At 40.7% G+C, this 21700-nt stretch overlaps 1 protein-coding gene across 1 annotated transcript in view; it reads left to right on the forward strand.

The window, feature by feature from the left end:
• Window positions 1–21314, forward strand: part of ANAPC1 (anaphase promoting complex subunit 1) — a 142581-nt gene extending 121267 nt beyond the window's left edge. Inside the window, exons 41-47 of the mRNA XM_056567206.1 lie at window positions 1185–1252; window positions 4092–4230; window positions 9926–10012; window positions 14487–14582; window positions 16143–16341; window positions 17152–17286; window positions 20447–21314. Coding sequence (XP_056423181.1) covers window positions 1185–1252; window positions 4092–4230; window positions 9926–10012; window positions 14487–14582; window positions 16143–16341; window positions 17152–17286; window positions 20447–20562 — 840 coding nt within the window. The 3' untranslated portion in view covers window positions 20563–21314. The remainder of the gene's footprint in view (window positions 1–1184; window positions 1253–4091; window positions 4231–9925; window positions 10013–14486; window positions 14583–16142; window positions 16342–17151; window positions 17287–20446) is intronic.
• The last annotated feature ends 386 nt before the right edge of the window (window positions 21315–21700 follow it).

Consider the following 21700-nt stretch of genomic DNA (forward strand, 5'->3'; position numbering starts at 1 on the left):
ACTCGCAAGCGGCCTCCCACACGGCGTCGGTTGCCTAGCAACTCTACGGCTGGATCTTACTTACGGCCCTGGGTTGTCAGTGTGGCTGCCTGGGAGAGGCACTTTGAACTCCGGCGTGGCGCGCTGCTACGTTCAGACGTGAGATCACGTCTAAGCGCAGCAGCCCACCATGGCGGAGTTCACTGTGCCACCGAGCAGTGCGCCCGCCGCCCTGCTCTCTCTCGTACAGGCCCTGCTTGTCCTCAGGTACAGATCCCTGCTTGCCCTCCATGTAAAGAGCCCTGCTTGTTGTCAGTGTACAGAGCCATGCTTGTTGTCAGTGTACAGAGCCCTGCTTGTTGTCAGTGTACAGAGCCCCGCTTGTTGTCAGTGTACAGAGCCCCGCTTGTTGTCAGTGTACAGAGCCCCGCTTGTTGTCAGTGTACAGAGCCCCGCTTGTTGTCAGTGTACAGAGCCCCGCTTGTTGTCAGTGTACAGAGCCCCGCTTGTTGTCAGTGTACAGAGCCCAGCTTGTTGTCAGTGTACAGAGCCCCGCTTGTTGTCAGTGTACAGAGCCTCATATACGTTAATAAGGATACAGTGTTATGCAGAGGTGTACTTATAACAATTTTATAGACAAATGATACTATTTACAGTCGCGCGAAATGTTTTCTTCTTCCTAGGGGGGGTATGACAGAAAATAATTGAAAAACACTGGCCTACTCTAACCTTCATAAATTCTCCCTCTATTGTTTGGTTGGAAGGTGAAATTTGGCATAGTCTGTACTACTGTGCTTCATTCAGCTTTCCCCTAACCCTGACCAGTCTCCCCGTCCCAGCCACTTGTTTCTTTTGGGAAAATGTTTTTTTGCTTTATTTTAGCACAAGTCCACAACACAACAAAATATGAAAAAAGTGAAAGTGTTTGAAAACTTTCGAAATGCATTGTATGTTGCCCACCCCTCCATTGGAGGTCTAAATTTCCTAATCACTACTGATCTTATAGATTCTCTGCTCATAGTATTCTGATATATGATTAAGTCAGTGCATTTAGAAGCTGAGCCCAAATGTCTCTAAATGCTCTACTGTTTGTTTTCTAAAACCCTATTTATGTTAATAATTTTGTATACAGCAGAACTGCTCTGCTAAGTAGGAAACCATAAAACCAATGGTCCTATTAATTTTCTTCATCTTTCTACAAACAGATAAAAGTAAAAGGCCCTCGATATTGGGAAATCATTATTGACTTGCGTAAAGGAACTCAACATTTACAGTAAGTTAAATTATTAAAAACTATAACCTTTAGTAAGGAGTATTTAATTATCTCTGCAGTATACAGTATATAACCAAACACAGGTATATCATAATAACCGAAGTATATATAGGATATGCCATAAATGTCTTATAGAACTGGGGTTTCATAACTTCCATAGATTAGAATGGAGAGAGTCACATACATGTGTGGCCAGCTGTCATCAGCTTCTGTAAAATAATGGGGGTGACAGTCTCATTGTTCTCCTAAAAGGATAGTGTCAGACATTTATGGCATATACTGTGGAAATACTTGGGCAGAACCCATTAGACCCTGTTATCAGTAAGTGGAGTCTATTTAGTTTCTTTTGCTGTCTGTCATATCTGGCAGTGCAGTGTGTTCAGTTTATAAAACATGCTTGATAAGAACTGAGCCTAATATTACATGAATTATTAATAGAACTCTATAACATGCTTTTGATACATCTCTAAAAGGAGAGTGAATCTATACTGGCCAATTTATTTTTGTGGCCAAAGTAAACCTCCTGGTCTTCCTAGGATATGTTCTGTACAGGTGCATTCCCTTTTAAGGTTTCATTCACATGTACAGTATCCTGCACCGATTTGATGCACAGGATTTTATGCTGCAGATTTCAATGAGAACTAAATGACTGAACACCGCTTCAAATCCTGTGCATCAAATCTGCCCAGAATACTGTACATGTGAATAGATCCCGAAGTTGTAAAGGACAAGGGAAATGAGGTGTTGTACCTTTTGATGGTTCTTTTTTACAGCCATAGGATTAAATTTGTTAGGTAAATTCTAAATATACATGTCATGTGCCCAAACATGGAAAAGTTATATTACTTTTTCTTATGTCTTGATAAATTGACCACGGATTCCATCATAGTGTTGCCATTGTTTACAACTTTTAATATTAGGTCATATGGCCTTTTTATTTTGAATGTGGATAACCTCATAGACCTGTTAATGATCACATTCTGTGCATGTACAGTGCATTATCTTGGGCTTTAAACCCATGCCATATAAATATGTAGTGTGGGATAAATCTCCTGTACTCTAATAGGAGCAGACTGGGTACCTGACCATTGGAGAGAGCTGAGAATCCTCTACATAGGGGTCAATGAGCATTATGTACTAAATTGGGGCAGTAGCAATGCCATTGTCTCTAATAGACCTGGCTCTCCTATAACCAGTAATGTCCCCTTCGTGTGGCAGAGCTTCTGGGTTTTGGCACACCTAAATTAATTCTGCCAGTGGCTAATGTCACAACAGGGGGCTTTTTTTAAGTTGTAACTGGAGCTCCTACAGATGCCCAATTTTCAGTGGAAAACTACCGGTACTTAAAAAATTTCTGGGGAACTTTCACACATTTTTTTTATGACCTTATCTGGGACATTATGATCTATAAGGAAATTTTAAAAAAATCTAATTAAATACAAATAAAGAAAACGCCAGCCATGCCAAACAGTTGCCATATCTGCCCTGTTCCCCGACACTATGGAACCCACTTTTTTTTTTTACTTTTAGTGTAAAGTTGCAAATTTAGTTTAATTTAAAAAAATAAATGATGTATACATAAAAAAATATATATAATTTTTTTTGTGCCTTCTGATCTCTATTATTGATCCAATCTGTTTAGGTAGAGGTATGTGTGTATACTCCAGTGCCTGTACTTGTTGGCATATAAAAATTTGTTATAGGGGCAACCTTGACTCTGTCTCCGTTTTAGTAGCTGGGACAGGTTGCACAGTATCTTACTATACATAAAGTTTTTAAAGGGTTTTTCCACTCTGGGAAAAGGTTACTTACTTACTACTTCAATCTTATCCCCAGTCCAGCACAGAAGCTCCAGTGGGCACCTGGGTCTTTGTTTACTAGTGGCTGATGTGACCACCACAGCCAGACAGTGGTTCAGCTGTCATTTGTGATGCTCCTGGCATCCCCACTTAGCTATAGGAATTATGATGCCTGCAGTACAACAATGAGGCCACTGATTGGCTTCAGTGGTCACATGTTGATTGCTAGTTATCAAAGAACAAAGATTGAGACGACCATCAGAACATCTCTATTTGTTATTTTATTACATTTGAGCCTCATATTTTATTTTTGTAAGGGTGGATAACCCAGTACCAGCTGTCCATTTGTGAGACATTAAATGAATACTGTAGGTTTAAGCAATTTTCCTCCATTTGATGAAATTCCTAACCTGTTTATAAATTGGTTAATTTTCTAAAAATGACTACAAACTAATAAGTCTTTATCACGGTGTGTCTCTTCTCTGCAATTTGCTGTCAGGGGAAATCTGTCAATAATATCAGCTGGATTCGGACAAATTACAATAAGTGGGAGAAAGGTTTACCATATGCTCTGTGCAGCAGAAGGGAGAGATCCTGAAAAGCCTGGGTTGTGTACCTGCAAGCTGAGCCAGTCTATATGCTGAAGTTCATCAGTGTTTTGCAGAAATTCACATTCTGCTGGGGCGGGGGTGGGGTGGGGAGGGAGCCATACTTACCCAGTCTGGTCCTCCACAGCTCATGTTTCGCTCTACCCGGTCTTCCAATCTTCTGTCTTCTTCAGACTTCCAATATGAGCGCTTGTTGCAGGACCTGCCTGCTCAGCCAATCACTGGCCGCAGCGATGTCTTGTGTCGTCCAGTGAGTGAGCAGGTCCTGCTCCGGGCACTTGTCTTGGAAGCAGGAAGAAGACAGAAGATTGGGAGCCTGATGGAGCCAAACAAGAGCCGTGGGGGATTGTAAGTATGGCTTTTTCTATGAGGCTGACCTATTTAGTGCAAAATGAGCCAAAGTTTCAAGCTGGTACCTTTGTTTTCTTCTAGGTCAATTCTATGTAAGGATGGTGTTCTGTATGTAAAACTTCGGGCTGGACAGCTGTCTTATAAGGAGGACCCTATGGGCTGGAGAAGTCTGCTTGCACAAACTGTTACTCATAGAAACTCGGAGGCTCGTAGTTTTAAGGTAACTGCAGAATTTTCATGTACTTTCACATTGGTGTTCTTGTTTTTACTGTTCTATCAAAACTCAGCTATAATTGGCAGAATGACATTTAGAAATAAAGGACAAAGGTTTATAGACTCTTATCTATATACCCTTCCTCACAATGCCTTTGTTAAATGTCAGTGGATTAGAAAACAATGTACAAACCAACAGGGAATAGTCATTTTTAAAGTTTGTAGACTTCAAGGCTGATTTCATAGCAAAGGTTTTGCTCCTTTTTTCCCAACACCATCTTACACATTATATATACTCAGGGGTGTGGAAATAAAAAAATAAAAAAAAAACTACTTGTCCAAGGGACTACAACTGAGCACAATCTACTTCTCCTTCATGACGATCTACTTGTACTCGTACATAAAATAATTTCAACCAAAATAGTCTGTAAATAAGTTCTTTATTAATAGAAACTTAATAGGCAGACCAGTATGTCACCCCATTAGGTGGATAGGGACCCTGATAAGTAAGTCCGCCCCATTAAGTAGGTAGTCCCCCCTTCAGGTAGGTATGTCCCCTCATCAGGTAAGCATGCATGTCCCCTCATCAGGTAAGCAGGCATGTAGGGCTCCCCTGGTATGTAAACAGGGCCCCAGATATATATGTCCCCCCAGTTGGTAAAAAGGTAGGGCTCCCAGACAGAGCCCCAGATAGAAGTGACCCCCATTAGGTAGAGCTCCCCCAGATAGATATGACCTCCATCAGGTAGGGCTCCCATTTAAATTATTATACCTCCTAAGTCAGAGCTTTTCAAACTTTTGATGGTGATGCCCTTGCATAGTTTGGTGACACAGTGCTGCATGCATTGCGTTTCACGTCGACAATGCACAACGTAGTACCAGTATCAGCATTAGAAATGTGGCTTCTACTATCCAGAAGAACAAAGAGAAAACAGGCAATGCACAGTGGAGGACTTATAGTCCGAAGTGGGTGCACAGGCTCCAAGGGTCCGACTCAAGATCCCATATGACTGAAGAATGCAAGGAAGAAGCGGCACTCCAGGGATTGTAATCCAAGAAATAATTTATTCACCCATCAGTGAGATGCAACGTTTCGATCCACAATCCGGATGCTTGATAAAGATCCGGATTGTGGATCGAAACGTTGCATCTCACTGATGGGTGAATAAATTATTTCTTGGATTACAATCCCTGGAGTGCCGCTTCTTCCTTGCATTCTTCTGGCTTCTACTATCGTGTGCCAGTTCATCCCCCCCCCCCCCCCCTTATCACTCCCTGTGCCACATCTTTCCCCCCTTTATCCTCACCTGCGCCATATCATTCCCCTGTGACATTATATTCCCCCCTCTGATGCCCCTGTTCCATTATATTACTCCCCTCTCTGATGCTCCCTGTGCCATTACATTCCCTCCCCTATCCCCTGTGCCATTATATTTAAGCCCCCTCCCCATGTGCCATTATATTTCAGCCAACCTCCCCATGTGCCACTATATTTTAGCCCCCTCCCCCCTGTGCCATTAAATTTCAGCCCCCTCCCCCCCTCCTGAGCCATATCATTTACTCATTCACCAAACCCCCCTCCCCCTCTGATCCCCTGCTATTACCTGTCCTCCGTCCCATGTTCGCTTTGGCAGGCTCAGGGGCTCTGCGGTTGTTTATGTTGCTGGACCGCATCCTCGATCCGACGTCCTGCACGGCTCGCTATAGGCTGCAGTATACAGCTGCAGAATATAGAAGTTTAGTGACGGGACCCCATTATATGTGAATTCCTCAGGTATTTAACCATGCTTGCTCGAAGCAGGGCTTAATGCCTGAAGAATTCACCTGCCCAGCGCCCGGAACTACATGTGTCGGGCGATACAATTTCCACATCCCTGATACTGTATATATAGATGGAAAAAAAGTGCATATCTTGCCTTACTCTCCTCATCTGGAATTAGAATTTGCAGCTGCTTTCATAGTTTTGCTAGTTGCTAAGTGTGAAAACTTTACCTGATGGGTCAATTTCAGCACAAAGCTTGCTCTGGTCACCGCTATGGCCAGTTATTGGCTAAGTGGGCATTTAAACAGGAAGTGCTGTGCAGCAGGGACTGGGGAACCCCCTGCGTGGCGGCAGCAGCAAGATTTTTTTGTAAACTGAATTGTTGGTCATACAGGGACATAATCATTCATTATTTTCATTTGACAATGTTATAGCTGTCTCAAAACAGTAAAAACTCTTTGATACAGCCACCCTAGTTGCATTGTATAAATGTCTTCTAGAGGGTGGCCTCGCAAAAAAGAGGTCAAATATACAGAAGCTAAAAATATTTCGAACAGAAATCTGTTCAACATTAGAGATGATCTTTTGGAGTGGGTTATTAGTCTGAGAAACATCATGGTTTTTGTCAGTGGCCATTGCTATTTGAAGTGCTGGCTAAAGAAACGTGTTAAAATGTATCTGTCGGTAACAAAAACGTATGTAATGTAGATAATACCATTATATATCTGCACTGAGGCTCTGTAAAAGGCTCCCGGCTCACACATAAGGATGATTGACAAGCCAGGAGCCTGCACAGAGCCCGGCTTGTCCTGCCCTCACTTCCTATATTTCGATTCCTCAATAGACACACAGGCAATAACTGCAGGGATAGCACTTTTTCACCTAAAAATATAAAAAAAAATTTAATCAATGTATATTACAAATATGCATATAATGGTATTATCTACATTATACAAAAGATTTTGTTAACGACAGGTACACTTTAACCCCTTGAAGACAGAGCCTTTTTTCATTTTTGCACTTTTGTTTTTTCCTTCTAAATACAACGCTTTAAATTTTCCACCTACAGACACATATGAGGGCTTGTTTTTTGAACCACCAATTTTACTTTGTAATACTGTCAAACATGTCACCATCAAATCTATGGTAAAACCAGAAAAAAAATATTTGAGGCAAAATTGAAAAAAAACAATACGCCATTTTGTAAATTTTGCGTGCTTCCAATTCTACGCAGTGCACTTTTTGGTAAAAATTGCACCTTCTATTTATTCTGTACGTCCATACAGTTACAATGATACCCAATTTATATAGGTTTGATTTTGTTTTACTTGTTTTAAAAGATTATAACTTTTTGTATGAAAATTAGAAAGTTTAAAATTGTCCTCATCTGACCCCTATAACTTTTTTTATTTTTACTGTATGCGGGGCTATATGAGGGCTCATTCTTTGCGCCGTGGTCCGAAGTTTTTATCATTTCAATTTTTTTTTTTATGGGACTTTTTGATCGCTTTTTATAATTTTTTATTAGAGTATGCAAGGTGACCAAAAATATGCAATTCTGGATTTTGAATTTTTTTTTACGTGTACGCCATTGCCCATGCGGTTTAATTAACATTATATTTTTATAGTTTGGACATTTACGCACGAGGCGTTACCACATATCTTTATTTTTTTTACATTTATTTATTTATATTTTTTATGGAAAAGTGGGGGGGGTGATTCAAACATTTATCAGTGAAGGGGTTAAATCACATAAAATTTTTTCTTTTTTTTACGACATTTTGCATACACTGTTCAATGCTATGCAATAGCATATCATTGATCAGTGTTATCGGCGCTTTGCTGCTCCAGCCTGAGCAGGCATGGAGCAGTAGATCGCCGATCAGACGAAGATAGGGACTTGTCCCCAAACTAAACTTTTAATATATTGTTCCTTATGTAATTATAAGACACTTTTCTATTTACTTGCTGTTTAAGTTCTCAACCTTTATATGTTTTTAATGTGACTGAAAAAACAGCCACTAGGAGGCTCTGTTCTGTTCCCTGCACCAGTCAAACAGTTAGGGCCTATTCACACGGACGGAATTTCCACTTGAGGAATTCCACCTCAAATGAAAGTCCAATAGACTGGGATCCCACACTCCGGAATTTCCGCACCAATTCCACATATAAGCCACACAAGCCAGAAACCACCCAAGCTGAATTGGTGTGGAAATTCCGCCCGTGTGAATAGACCCTTAGTTTGGTCTCCTCCTGGCCTGGCAGGAGACCAAACTCGGAAAGTGCATTTGGGGCATGGCGAGGCACAGCTCTCACTGGCTTCAGTGCCATTGCACATGCTGGGAAACACCTAAATCACATAAATCTACTGGCTTTATACATACAAGATATGAGTGAGGAGACAGCACCGCTCAGAATTATTCAGTAGAATTCACAGATGGGAGTCTCAAGGCTAGACGAACAGTCTTCCTATCCAATATATGAGTTGGTGGGGGGTGCTAGGATATAATGAATAGCAGCAAATCAATAAACTAGGCAATAAAAACATATCCGCACTCACCGCTGGGTACCCAACTCGATGCTCCTCAGACCGTGGACTCTGGCAGCAGAATTGCATGGTGCTCAAAGGCGAACTACCGGTGTTCATTGTTCAAAAGTCTTCATTGCCTAGTTTATTGATCTACTGGCTTTATTCCCACATCTCTGCTTTTGTCATTTGTGCCTGCTTCGCTTTACAGAGCAACACATTTTTATTCCTGTAAAACAAAAATAGAGACACAGAAACACAGCCGCACATCCACCATTTTTGTATTGATCTACTTGCTTCTCAGCATAATTTCAAAAATGAAGAGGTTGTTAGTATACATTTTGGTCAAAAAGTACAAGCCCACTCTCCACGTCAGGCCACCTAGTTAGAGTTGGGTCCCTAACCTGACACTGGCGTAGCGCCAGGTGGCGACCACTGCCTCTGCAACACCAAGCCCACTGGGGGAATGACCCAGTGGCCAGGCAGCCCCACTGCTACCCGACCAAGCCTCCTGCTCTGGGCCACACCACCCCAGAGACAAAGCATCACAGTAACATTGGCCGGCACAGAGCACCACACCAGTGTGAACACCTACCATATGCCAGAGGGCTAGGAGAATGCTAGGAGGAAACCCACATGCAGTCTCCTACATTCTTATTCCTCACTGCAATTTTAAGGAAACATATATGCCCAAATGAATAGAAGGCAGTGTATGAAGGTAGTCATAGAACTAAAGCTTACCATGCAAGGGGTTTTCCACAAACAACAAAGAATGTCCTAACCTCAACATAGACCATCAGTGTGTGAGTGGTGGAGGTCTGGACCCCCTCTAGGGCATTCATCATCAGGAGTACCAAGCTTTTAGGGCCTCTTCGCTTTTCATCCAGTCATTGATTGTACTCTTTAGTTATCCTGACTGTTGTCTGTTGGTGGTCTCAGTAGCAATCACACATTGATGGCTAATGGAAGTATATCCTGTTCTGTAATCTTACTTCTTTTCACTGGTATATAGAAGAATCATATGGTCATTTAGTCCTTATCATGGCTCAACAGGCCTCAAGTCTAAACAGTGTTGCTGTAGATAAAACATGTCAGCCAATTTGAAAGGTATTATTTACTTTTGTTTTTTTTTCTTTCCTATTATGTTTTCTTTAATGACAATGCAATTTAGGAGTACAGTATACAGTAGAATAGTTTTCTTATGGAACAAATAATTGGAGATTGTGTTTTATGTTTCTTTATAATTATTATTTGTTTTGGTCTGTGCTGGAAACAAATGTGTTCTTTTATTCCTCACAAAGTTTTAACCATTTAATGGTTGGATCACAGCTAATTTAGGTTATTAAACATGCTGTGAGTATTGGATGTGTCTGGTAAATGGCCTAACACAGTGTTCCCTTTTTTCTGCTTTAGCCCGAGGCTATTTCTGCGTTTACATCTGATCCGGCGCTCCTATCATTTGCAGAATATTTTTGTAAGCCAACAACTGACATGGGCCAGGTAATAAACAGTTTGATTCTACATATTGAGGCACAAAAATGTACAATTTATCAGACTTTAAATTGGATGTTGATTTTATTGGCTGGTCTACACAATTCCCATACTGCCTTATAAAGACGAACATTTATTTTCTACTGAATTCAAGCCTTTCTAATCATCTGTGAATATCACTATGCACTTTTGATCACTAGCAGCAGGATTGTTACATTCTTTTTTCTTTATTATTTTACTGTAGCCGGAGGGTAGTCACATACCCAAGGCAATTTTATTATATTTTTACTATGATAAATATCTGGCTTTAATTTGAGAAGCAAATCTATTGTAATTATCCCTCTAATTATTTACTTGTATAGTACATACCAATATTATTTTTGTTGAAATATATATAATACACATGACCTTGAGCCCCAAATCCATATATTTATGCCCACAATTCACCATAAAATTGGGAAACTATTATGACTTCAGTGTTTCCTATTGGAAAAAAATGAAAAGATGATTGTAACCAGGGATGATTGTTTCCAAAGGGAAACAGTGAAGTAGCAGCAAGATGCAGGGACACCATGGAACAGCCCTACAGTTTTTACTTTAAAAGAAAACAAAATCTGATTAAAGAAGCTTGTATAAAACACCTTGCACCATGTGTCATGTTTGCCAGAAGCCTCAGATACCATTATTCTTAGCAGTTAGACTTTCTTCATACTAATGAGTGAAAAACACAAAAAAAGTGTGTGTGTATATATGTATATCTATATATATATAAAACTCAATGTGTATGTATGTATGTGTGTATGTTCCAGCATCACGTCCAAACGGCTGAAGATATTAACATGAAACTTGGCACACATGTTACTTATATGTCAACAACAAACATAGGATAGGTGATTTAACCCTTACTCGCCCCCATTTGCCAGGGGCGGGGTTTATGTTTAAAGTCCCATACAAGTCAATGGGAAATATATGTTACTGCATAACTTCCAAAAGGCTGGAAATATTTCCATAACTGGTACACATATTACGGGTCGCGATAGGAGGACGCGATAGGAGGACGGGATAGGAGGACGGGAAAGGAGGACGGGAAAGGAGGTCGAAATAGGAGGACTGGAAAGGAGGACGAGAAAGAAGGACGGTATAGGAGGTCGGGATATGACAATATATGAGGACGGGATATGAAGTCAAAAGCTTCCTCCTTTGTTTATTTTCCTTCCCAACAAGGATTAGGAAGGAAAAGCCGGGCAACGCCGGGTACTCAGCTAGTGTGTGTGTATATATATATATATATATATATATATATATATATATATATATATTAATATTTTTTTTTTTGTTTTCATGTTTTTGAACATCCTGAAAATATGATATCCAATCAGCTTGAATTTCCCGTTCATCATTACCTATAGAATTGTGGAACATTTGGGAGCATTGAATTGTTTTTACTTGCTGGAAGTTAATACTTTTCATGTAGATACTGTGTACTTTGTTGCAAAGTATCCATACTCTGTAAACACAAAATGATGTGTATGTAAATCCAGCCTTATCGTGTGTCTAGATTTTGCCTCATAGAATGGTATTGAGCACCTCTACTATTTTATAGAACTACACAAATGTAGTTTCGTGGTAATGCCATGTGACTTAGGAGGATCTCCAGGCACATGATTTAAAAAAAAAAATAATACATAATATTGTCCTTCACGATCTCCTAACAAGCTAAGAGCATTGCTGCAGTACACATAAATCCAGAGAGTTCCTTATTCATTGGCATGCTAAATTGTCTTCAGGCTGGCAGCTTAGAGTGTGTGCCCTTTCTCGTGCAATTATCTTCTCTGCCCAGCTCTATGTAACTCAAGAAATGGAAAAGCCAGCCACATTCCCACAGTGAGAGGCTGAATAGGAAAAGGGAAACCTCAAAGCTGTATGTTATCTAAACAAAAAGCAAGGACTCCTTTATCCATATAACAAGATGGCCTTTCCCCACAGGAGATGCTTCTCTCTATTTTGGTGTAGGATTGGAGTAGCTGGAACTCTCACCCCATAAATTATGCTTCTGTTTGTCATTTTTCTCCCTTTCCTCTTTCAAATTTCTTTTTTGCTGTCCCTAGACCCTCCTTACTACTCTCAGATTCCCAGTAGCCTGGCCTGGCTGTTCTCTGTTGCACAAATGGGACAAAACAACAACTAATGTTCTTAGCCCTAGTTTTTAGTTTATAGCCTATAGTAGGGTTGTTCAAGATTTTTCCTAGGGACATTTTTTTTTGTCACATGGCATTTTTAGGCAATCTCCTTTTTCTCAGTGCCTGCGTCCTGTTCACCAGAACAAGGTCTAGTAGTTCGGTCTGGCCACGACTCAACAAGCAATCACCAAAATCCTTGCAGCCGCGACTACTATCCTCCACTCTTGGGGAATCTCAGTAGTGCCATATCTAGACAACATTCTCATCAAGGTTCTGTCCCGTGCCCAGAACCTAGACAGGCTCGACTGACACTTTCCAACTTTTGCTGGATTGTGAACACAGCCAAATCTAACTCTTTCCCAGTCCATTGTCTTTCTGGGATTGCCCTTCAACACAGCAGCAGTCTTCCCAAGGACAAAGGGACCTCTCTGCTCTTCGGGATTCAAGCACTTAAGCAGATCTTCCCACCCACCCTCTGCTTTTGCATGCAGGTGTTTGGTAATATGGTGGCATCCATAGAAGCTGTGCTCTTCGCTCAATAACATTGTTGCCTGCTTCAGCTGGCCATTCTCTCTTGATGAAACAGGTCTCCTCTGTGTCTCTATTTCACCATTTGTCTTCTCCATCTAGTACGCCAATCCCATCTTCCTCTGAAGTTGTCCCTTCTTCTGCAGATCCAGGCTGGCCCAGAACCCTAGCTGTCTTATGGTCATAACTTTTTAGGAACTGACATTGTGCTTCACCTATGACTGTGTAAAGACAGATCAGGATAGGCAGGCCCAAGGAGTATGACCTGGACATTGTTTATTTTATTATGATTTTTTTATGGAAATCATTACTTTACTAGCTTGCTCTTATTTGTAAGGTATTTTTCATCACCTTACATAGCAGCATCATTCCTGGCATTTACTACATTGGTCCAAAACTATTTTTTCCAGTTTGAATACCGCTATTTGTGTCTTTTGTATATCAAGCTTAAAGGGGTATTCCAGGCAAAAACTTTTTTATATATATCAACTGGCTCCAGAAAGTTAAACAGATTTGTAAATTACTTCTATTAAAAAATCTTAATCCTTTCAGTACTTATGAGCTGCTGAAGTTAAGGTTGTTCTTTTCTGTCTAAGTGCTCTCTGATGACACCTGTCTCGGGAAACGCCCAGTTTAGAAGCAAATCCCCATAGCAAACCTCTTCTAAACTGCGTTTCCTGAGACAGGTGTCATCAGAGAGCACTTAGACAGAAAAGAACAACCTTAAAGGGTAGCTCCCACCATCCTATTTTTTTTTTCTGTCCCTGCCTAATGCCAATATATCCCTAACCCCCTCCCTGCTTTTAATTTTTATTTTTACTATATTAAAAATTACTTTTTTTCTGCCTGGTAGTGTGCTCACTACCAGGCAGACTTCCCCAGCAGGCACCACGTCACTGATGCCTGCTGGGGGGGGGGTTCGGGGGGGGGACTTCTGCCCTTAGTTTATCTACACAGGGTGCCTCCAGCTGTTTCACCACTACAACTCCCAGCCAATAGATGTCAGGGCATGCTGGGATTGTAGTAGTGAAACAGCTGGAGGCACCCTGTGTAGATAAACTATAAGTTAGTGCCATGTGGCGCTACGGCGCTAGCCCGCTCCCTCCGTCAAACCCCCTCCCCGCCATACCCCCTTCCCTCCATCACAAACCCCCCCCCCCCCCCTCCCGCCTGCATACCCCGTTCCCTCCGTTATACTTACCGGCAGCGGGCGTGTAGGGACAGTGGCGGCGGCGATGTGAGGGAGGAGTGGCCTCCCAGCCAGTGGCCGGGGAGCCAATGCGCTCGCTCCCGCCTGTCTGATTGACAGGCAGGGAGCGAGAGCAGCCTAAATGAAAAAGGACTGATTGCTAAGCCAAAATCAGTCCTTTTTCAGGCGTGACGTCACGCCAGGCTGCAGGGGTCTCCCTCCTAGTGGCCGGTTTTCAAATGTAAATTACACCCTTATAATAAAAAAAAATAATGAAACTATATTAGAAAATATTATTATTAAAAAAAAAAGTTGGTGACAGTGCCCATTTAACTTCAGAAGCTCATAAGTACTGAAAGGATCAATATTTTTTTATAGAAGTAATTTACAAATCTGTTTAACTTTCTGGAGCCAGTTGATATATATAAAATAGTTTTTGCCTGGAATACCCCTTTAAGAAAAGAAACAAGTGCACTATTTCTGAAGTTTACATAACTGGGGACTTGTGGGGACTGATTATTTTCAGGTTTATGATTAAATTATTTAAAATAATGGCTTGTTTTTCATGCACATTTTTTTTTTTTAGAAACAAGAAATTTTGGACTTGTTTTCTTCAATCTTGTATGAGTGTGTAACCCAAGAGAACCCAGAGATGCTTGCTGCCTACATAGCAATTGACCAGGTAAGATCATTTATTCTTTACTGAATTCTCCTTCAGACTGTGCTTTTACTGTCATTTCAAATACATTTTCTACTTGTTAAATGAGCACATTATTAAACAAGAGAAAAGGATTTTTCTTATTGGCCTGTAAAATCCTGTTTTGCTCAGTTTGCTGGGGGATACCGCTCCCACTCAGTTATAGATTTCTCTGTATTTTTTGCCCATAATGTTTCTGTTCTTGATTTACTGTTCCATTTTTTGTTGGCTTCTCCTACCCATCGTGTACAAACTGAACTCTTTCTACAATAGGGGTAAAGCCTGTGTGGTTAATGCTAAAGTATTTGGCTTTGCACCTATACCCCATGGTCTTCTTTGTCCCTTATTAATCTCAGCACAAAAGAATTTTGCAGGTTACTTTTTTATGTACATACATTTATAGTGTACAACACAAATAGAGAAACATAACCGCACATCCACCATTTGTATTTTGATCTACTTGCTTCTCAACATAATAAAAAAAAACTAACAGGTTGTTACTATACATTTTGATCAAAAAGTACAAGCCCACTCGCCATGTCTAGGCCACCCAGTCAGAGTGGGTCCCTAACCTAACACTGGCATAGCACCGGGCAGAAACCACCACCCCCCGAGACACCATGCTCATAGGGGGAATGACTTAGCGGTCAGGCAGCCCCACTGCTGCCCGACCAAGCCCCTGGCTCTGGCCACTCCAACCCACAGACGAAGCATCACAGAAAAAATGGCCACCACAGAGAACCACTCCAGTGTGAACACTTACCATGTGCTCCCTACCAGAGGGCTGGGAGAATGTAAGGAGGAAACCCTTATACAGTCTCCTGCTAATTAAAAATGCCTGGGCCGAATGGGTGGAGCGGAGTGCTGGCCATGGAAGAAGGGAAAGACTACAAATGTACTACACAAATAGAGAAACATAGCCGCACATCCACCATTTGTAATTTGATCTACTTGCTTCTCATCATAATTTAAAAAACAAACAGGTTGTTAGTATAAATTTTGATCAAAAAGTACAAGCCCACTCACCACATCAAGGCCTCCTAGACAGAGTGGCTCTCTTTATAGTGTAGAACACACTTTTATTCTCTGCTGCCAAATAATCTTGACACACAGCTAGAAGCAGAGCCCTGTTTCCAAATATTGCACCTGCTCAGAGCACAGAAATTTGATTTATAAACTGGACTCAGCGCTTGAAGCTGAGTCTTGGCTGTCAATCAAGCAGGGAAAGGGATGGGAGTGGGAACAAGGAGACATTCCAGCTTTTGGCACTTCAGGGGCTTGGGAACACTCTTTTGGCACCAGGGAATAATAGCATTTTCTATGTTATGAAAGGTACCAAGTGTCTCCTTGCATTAACTTCTCTCAAGCAGTGTCAGCAGTTTGGAACATAAATTGCAGCTTACAGATTCTCTGTAAAGGGGTTACCCAGTTTGCAAATCCAATTTATAATATGCACCCTCAATGTGATTTGATCTCTTTATTCTAGTATCATTGCTAGTCTATCAAAGGATTTGTGTGACCTAGATTATGTTTGTTATTCCGAAGGCTGTGAGAAGACTAGAACGAAGGGAAACCACAGAAACATTTGAACTTTGGCAAATCAAGTTGGTTCTTGAGTTCTTTAGTTCACAGAACCTGCAGGAAAGGATGAAGAAGAACCCCAACCGTGGACTCTTTATGAATTCTGAGTTTTTGCCAGTGATGAAATGCACAATTGATAACACCCTAGACCAGTGGTTGCAATGTAAGTGATGAAAATTGTGCTTCACTAGTGTATATTGTATGCTATTTCACGGAAAGAATCAGCGAATCAAGCTTTTCCAAATTTGTTCATATATATATATGTATGTGTATTATTTGAATGACCTTAAAGCCACTTATTCTCTTAAATTAATAACCCTTTTTTTTTTTTTGGTAATCTATAATTAAATTTTGTCACCCACCTTGAAAGTTATCTAGCATTGCTATGTCTGCCTAAATCTTTGCATTGGATGTTCTGTTAGGAGTTCAGATTCTGTCAAAAATCCCAGCCAAAATACCGCAGCTTAAAAGAAAGTGCTGGGCACAATGACGGAAATACATGGATTTGGAAACCCATTGGGAGTCAATGTGGTCAGTCGTATTTCATTGGTGTCTGGTAAATAGGGTTCTGTTATCAAAATGATCTTCGTGCTGCTATGAAAGAGCAGAATAACAGAAGAAATGGTTGTGGTGTGAATCCAGCTTTTCGTGCTGCCTCTTACAACTGCAGAATATTCCATGTCTGATTTATTACTGATAAGTTTTGAGGAAAAAACTGTGATCTCCATTATCTGTATGTGTGTCCTTTCTGTTGCATTCCATGCTGACTGGCATTGCGTGTGCCATAAGTTCAGCTTACAAGATTTCCCATGGTTATTTGGTCACAGCCTAATATGTGTAATTATAAATGTTTTTTTGTTTGTTTTTTTACTGTAAAAAAAATGGCACACGCACCTTAGCAGGCACTGATCTAGTAATATAAACCAAAGATGAATAGACCTTATTCATTTATTAACGTTTTATTTTCTGGTAGGTGGTGGGGATGTTTCTCTGCACTCATATTTAGCCGGTCAGTCTGTTGAAGACTTTCAGCTCAGTATGTTGGCCTGTTTCTTGGTTTACTATTCGGTGCCAGCTCCAAAAGAATTAACTGAAGGAAGACTGGAAGGTAACTTTGTTTTTATTTAGCCCATTTAATACTCCCATTCTGCTACCATGATTTCAACATTTTCATTGTCTTTATGCCCATAATTCTTGCTGTGATGTGTGTGGGTGGATTGAAACAGAAGTTTAATTCATGAGAAATTTCTTATTGTATTACTTCTGGATTTTAAGCCTATTATATTGTGTGTGTCCAGGGGGTGGAAAATAACTTTTACTAGTCATTACTAAGTAATCTTGCACTACATCTATGTACTCAGCATTGTTTGTATTTCAAAAGTTTTATTGAGTTACATAATAATGTAGAATTACAAATGCAATACAAACCACCCATCACAAAACACATATGTCATTAAAAGGGAACCTATTTCCAAGTTTATTCTGCCTAAACTAAGGGCAGCATAAACTAGTGTTGTTTCCAGCTTTGTACTTGTTAAATTTTTATTCAATAGTTTTCATAAAATTACTGAGACTTGTATTTATGAGCTGCCGCCACCCCACCATTGATCAACAGGTTTCTTCCTGTACAGGGTGGGCCATTTATATGGATTCGCCTTAATAAAATGGGAATGGTTGGTGATATTAACTTCCTGTTTGTGGCACATAGGGGGGAAACTTTTCAAGATGGGTGGTGACCATGGTGGCCATTTTGAAGTCGGCCATTTTGCATCCAACTTTTGTTTTTTCATTAGGAAGAAGGTCATGTGACACATCAGACTTATTGGGAATTTCACAAGAAAATCAATGACAATCTTGGTTTTAACGTAACTCTATTCTTTCATGAGTTATTTACAAGTTTCTGGATACTTATAAAATGTGTTCAATGTGCTGCCCATTGTGTTGGATTGTCAATGCAACCCTCTTCTCCCACTCTTCACACACTGATAGCAACACCGCAGGAGAAATGCTAGTGCAGGCTTCCAGTATCCGTATACACTGCTATATACTATTATATACACCGCAGGAGAAATGCTAGCACAGGCTCCCAGTATCCGTAGTTTCAGGTGCTGTACATCTCGTATCTTCACAGCATAGACTATTGCCTTCAGATGACCCCAAAGATAAAAGTCTAAGGGGGTCAGATCGGGAGACCTTGGGGGACATTCAACTGGCCCACGACGACCAATCCACTTTCCAGGAAACTGTTAATCTAGGAATGCTCGGACCTGACACCCATAATGTGGTGGTGCACCATCTTGCTGGAAAAACTCAGGGAACGTGCCAGCTTCAGTGCATAAAGAGGGAAACATATCATCATGTAGCAATTTCGCATATCCAGTGGTCTTGAGGTTTCCATTGATGAAGAATGGCCCCACTATATTTGTACCCCATATACCACACCATACCATCAATGTTTGTGTTCCTACAGTCTTGGAGGATCTATCCAATGTGGGTTAGTGTCAGACCAATAGCGGTGGTTTTGTTTAACTTCACCATTCACATAAAAGTTTGCCTCATCACTGAACAAAATCTTCTGCGTAAACTGAGGGTCCTGTTCCAATTTTTGTTTTGCCCATTCTGCAGCACCTGAAACTACGGATACTGGAAGCCTGTGCTAGCATTTCTCCTGCGGTGTTGCTATCAGTGTGTGAAGAGTGGGAGAAGAGGGTTGCATTGATAATCCAACACAATGGGCAGCACATTGAACACATTTTATAAGTGGTCAGAAACTTGTAAATAACTCATGAAAGAATAAAGTTACGTTAAAACCAAGCACATCATTGTTTCTCTTCTGAAATTCCCAATAAGTTTGTGTCAAATGACCCTCTTCCTATTGAAAAAAACTAAAATTGGATTCAAAATGGCCGCCATGGTCACCTCCCATCTTGAAAAGTTTCCCCCCTCACATATACTAATGTGCCACAAACAAGAAGTTAATATCACCAACCATTCCCATTTTATTAAGGTGTATCCATATAAATGGCCCATCCTGTACATTAGATAGGCCTAAAGCTGTCATTTAGCATTGGAGGAGCAGCAGCTCATGAATATGAAGGACTACAGCGTATGCGCATCATCTGGATTTGTGCCTTATTTTCTCTGTAGATAATAAAACATTATGTAAAATGCAAAAAAAAAAAGTAATTTACTAAACACTGGAATCAGAGTCTTTGCTACTACTTTATGCTGCACTTAAAGGGATATTCCAGCCAAATACATCTTATCCCCTATCCAAAGGATAGGGGGATAAGATTTCTGATCGCGGGAGGCCCGCCGCTGAGACTCCCCACGATCTCTATGACCGCCTGCTACTCCAGTCTTGGAAACCTCTGTGTTTCCAGGACTGGAGATGTCATGCCATGCCCCCTCCATTCATGTCTGTGGGAGGGGGTGTGACGGCCGTCATGCCCCCTCCCATAGACATGAATGGAGGGGGAGTGACGTGACATCACGTCTCCAGTCCCGGAAACACAGAGGTTTCATAGACTGAAGCAGCAGCTCGGCATAGAATGCGGATAAAGGGATAAGATGTCTTTGGCCGGAATACCCCTTTAAAGAGGTACTCTGTTGAATCAATCCCAAGTAAGATCTGTTCAAGGAGAGGGAAGTTAAAAAAAAAAAAAAATGAATCCTTCTCTTATGTTACTCACTGTCATTGGAATCACGGAGCTCTGTTCCATGTCATCCAATCAGCTGCTGGGGCATCAGTGCGGCCGTGTGACATCACGTCACCAAATCGGAAAGCACGAAATTCACCAGAGTTCACCTTTTAAAGGGGTTATCCAGGAAAAAACTTTTTTTTATATATCAACTGGCTCCAGAAAGTTAAACAGATTTGTAAATTACTTCTATAAAAATTTCTGTCTAAGTGCTCTCTGATGACACGTGTCTCGGGAACCGCCCAGTTTAGAAGAGGTTTACTATGGGGATTTGCTTCTAAACTGGGCAGTTCCCGAGACACGTGTCATCAGAGAGCACTTAGACAGAAAAGAACAACTCAACTTCAGAAGCTCATAAGTACTGAAAGGATTACGATTTTTTAATAGAAGTAATTTACAAATCTGTTTAACTTTCTGGAGCTAGTTGATATATAAAAAAAATAGTTTTTTCCTGGATAACCCCTTTAACTATGGCAAAAGAGTGATAGAGTGAGAGTGAAATTGTGAGAGGGATAAAGTATGTTTATTCAGGCAGCATTAAGTAAAGCATCCATGTTTTTCCTATAGGAAGGAATAGTTTTTCTGAGCTCCTTTTGAAGTTCCGGGACCTCAAGATGCCAGTGAGAGCATTACTTAGGCTTGCACCACTACTACTTGGAAATCCTCAATCTATGGTCCTCTAGCAAATTTCTAATTGAAAGATCTGAAAACTTCAAGTGAATTCAGGGAGATCTATATTGTCAAGACGGTGACCTTCATCTAATGGCAGCGTTTTCCAAAATGGAAAGAATATCTCCATCCACCTGGATGTAAACCCCATTGCTAAGTATTAACTTGGGGAGGCCCACTCGAGGGAAATCATTAAGACTGGACATACAAACTACTAATACAGCCAGTCACTTTGAAAGGGTTAATAAAATTCTGCACATGAAGTTAATAAAACCAGTTGTCTTCCTAAGCAGTCCAATAGATGTTGATGGTACCAGGATCTTCTGGTTGCTGTGGGGTGCAACTTAGTTTCCATTTCATGTAAGCACCAGCTTGTGGTACAAGGAAGTCTATAGAGCATATGATTCCCTTATAATAATGGTGGCCTTCATATTGAGAAGAGAAAATAAATTAGAAACCCCACCACCATCCTATCTCTCAATTCCTACGACTGCAAGCAATAATTTAATTTACTGTTGTCAAATGGAATCACATGCTGGAGGAAACAGCTGTTCGTAGGATTCACAAATTCCTGAAAAGCTGAAACCACAAAGGGCGTAAGAACATAGCATTTGTTCTCCACTTGGTAGATCAAGACCAAAGTGAAGTGCAGTCATGTTTCTTTTTTATATTACTTTGTCTTAAAAACCCATTTCTATTTAAGTATCCAACTGCCATGCTGAAAATGTTTGTGCATAATGTTTTGTTACAATAAAAAAAAAAAAAACGAAAAGACCCTGCCTCCTGCCTCATTTATGCCCTTTTCCCTCTCTTCACACCATGTATTTATGTGTTGTTTTTATTATTTACATTGTATATTTATTGGACACACTTTCCATAGAATGTTATGTGTATGAATTGTAATAATATATATTGACAGACCTATTTCTAAAGGGTTTTGCAGGGTTGGACAACACCTTCCCAATACTGGGGTCTCTGCCATGGTCTTGGGGTCTCTATGCCATCACAATCGGCTGTTATCAACAAAGGGCAGTGTATTTGCTAGTGTTCAGGCTTTCTGTTCAGTTTTTTATAAAAGCGATTTTAGAGTGCTTGTTGGATTATTGGATATCTGTGTTGTTGTTTTCAGTGGATGGCTCTATTCCGAAGCAG

The sequence above is a fragment of the Hyla sarda genome, chromosome 3 (assembly GCF_029499605.1).
Source record: "Hyla sarda isolate aHylSar1 chromosome 3, aHylSar1.hap1, whole genome shotgun sequence".
In the NCBI taxonomy this organism is placed as follows: Eukaryota; Metazoa; Chordata; class Amphibia; order Anura; family Hylidae; genus Hyla; species Hyla sarda.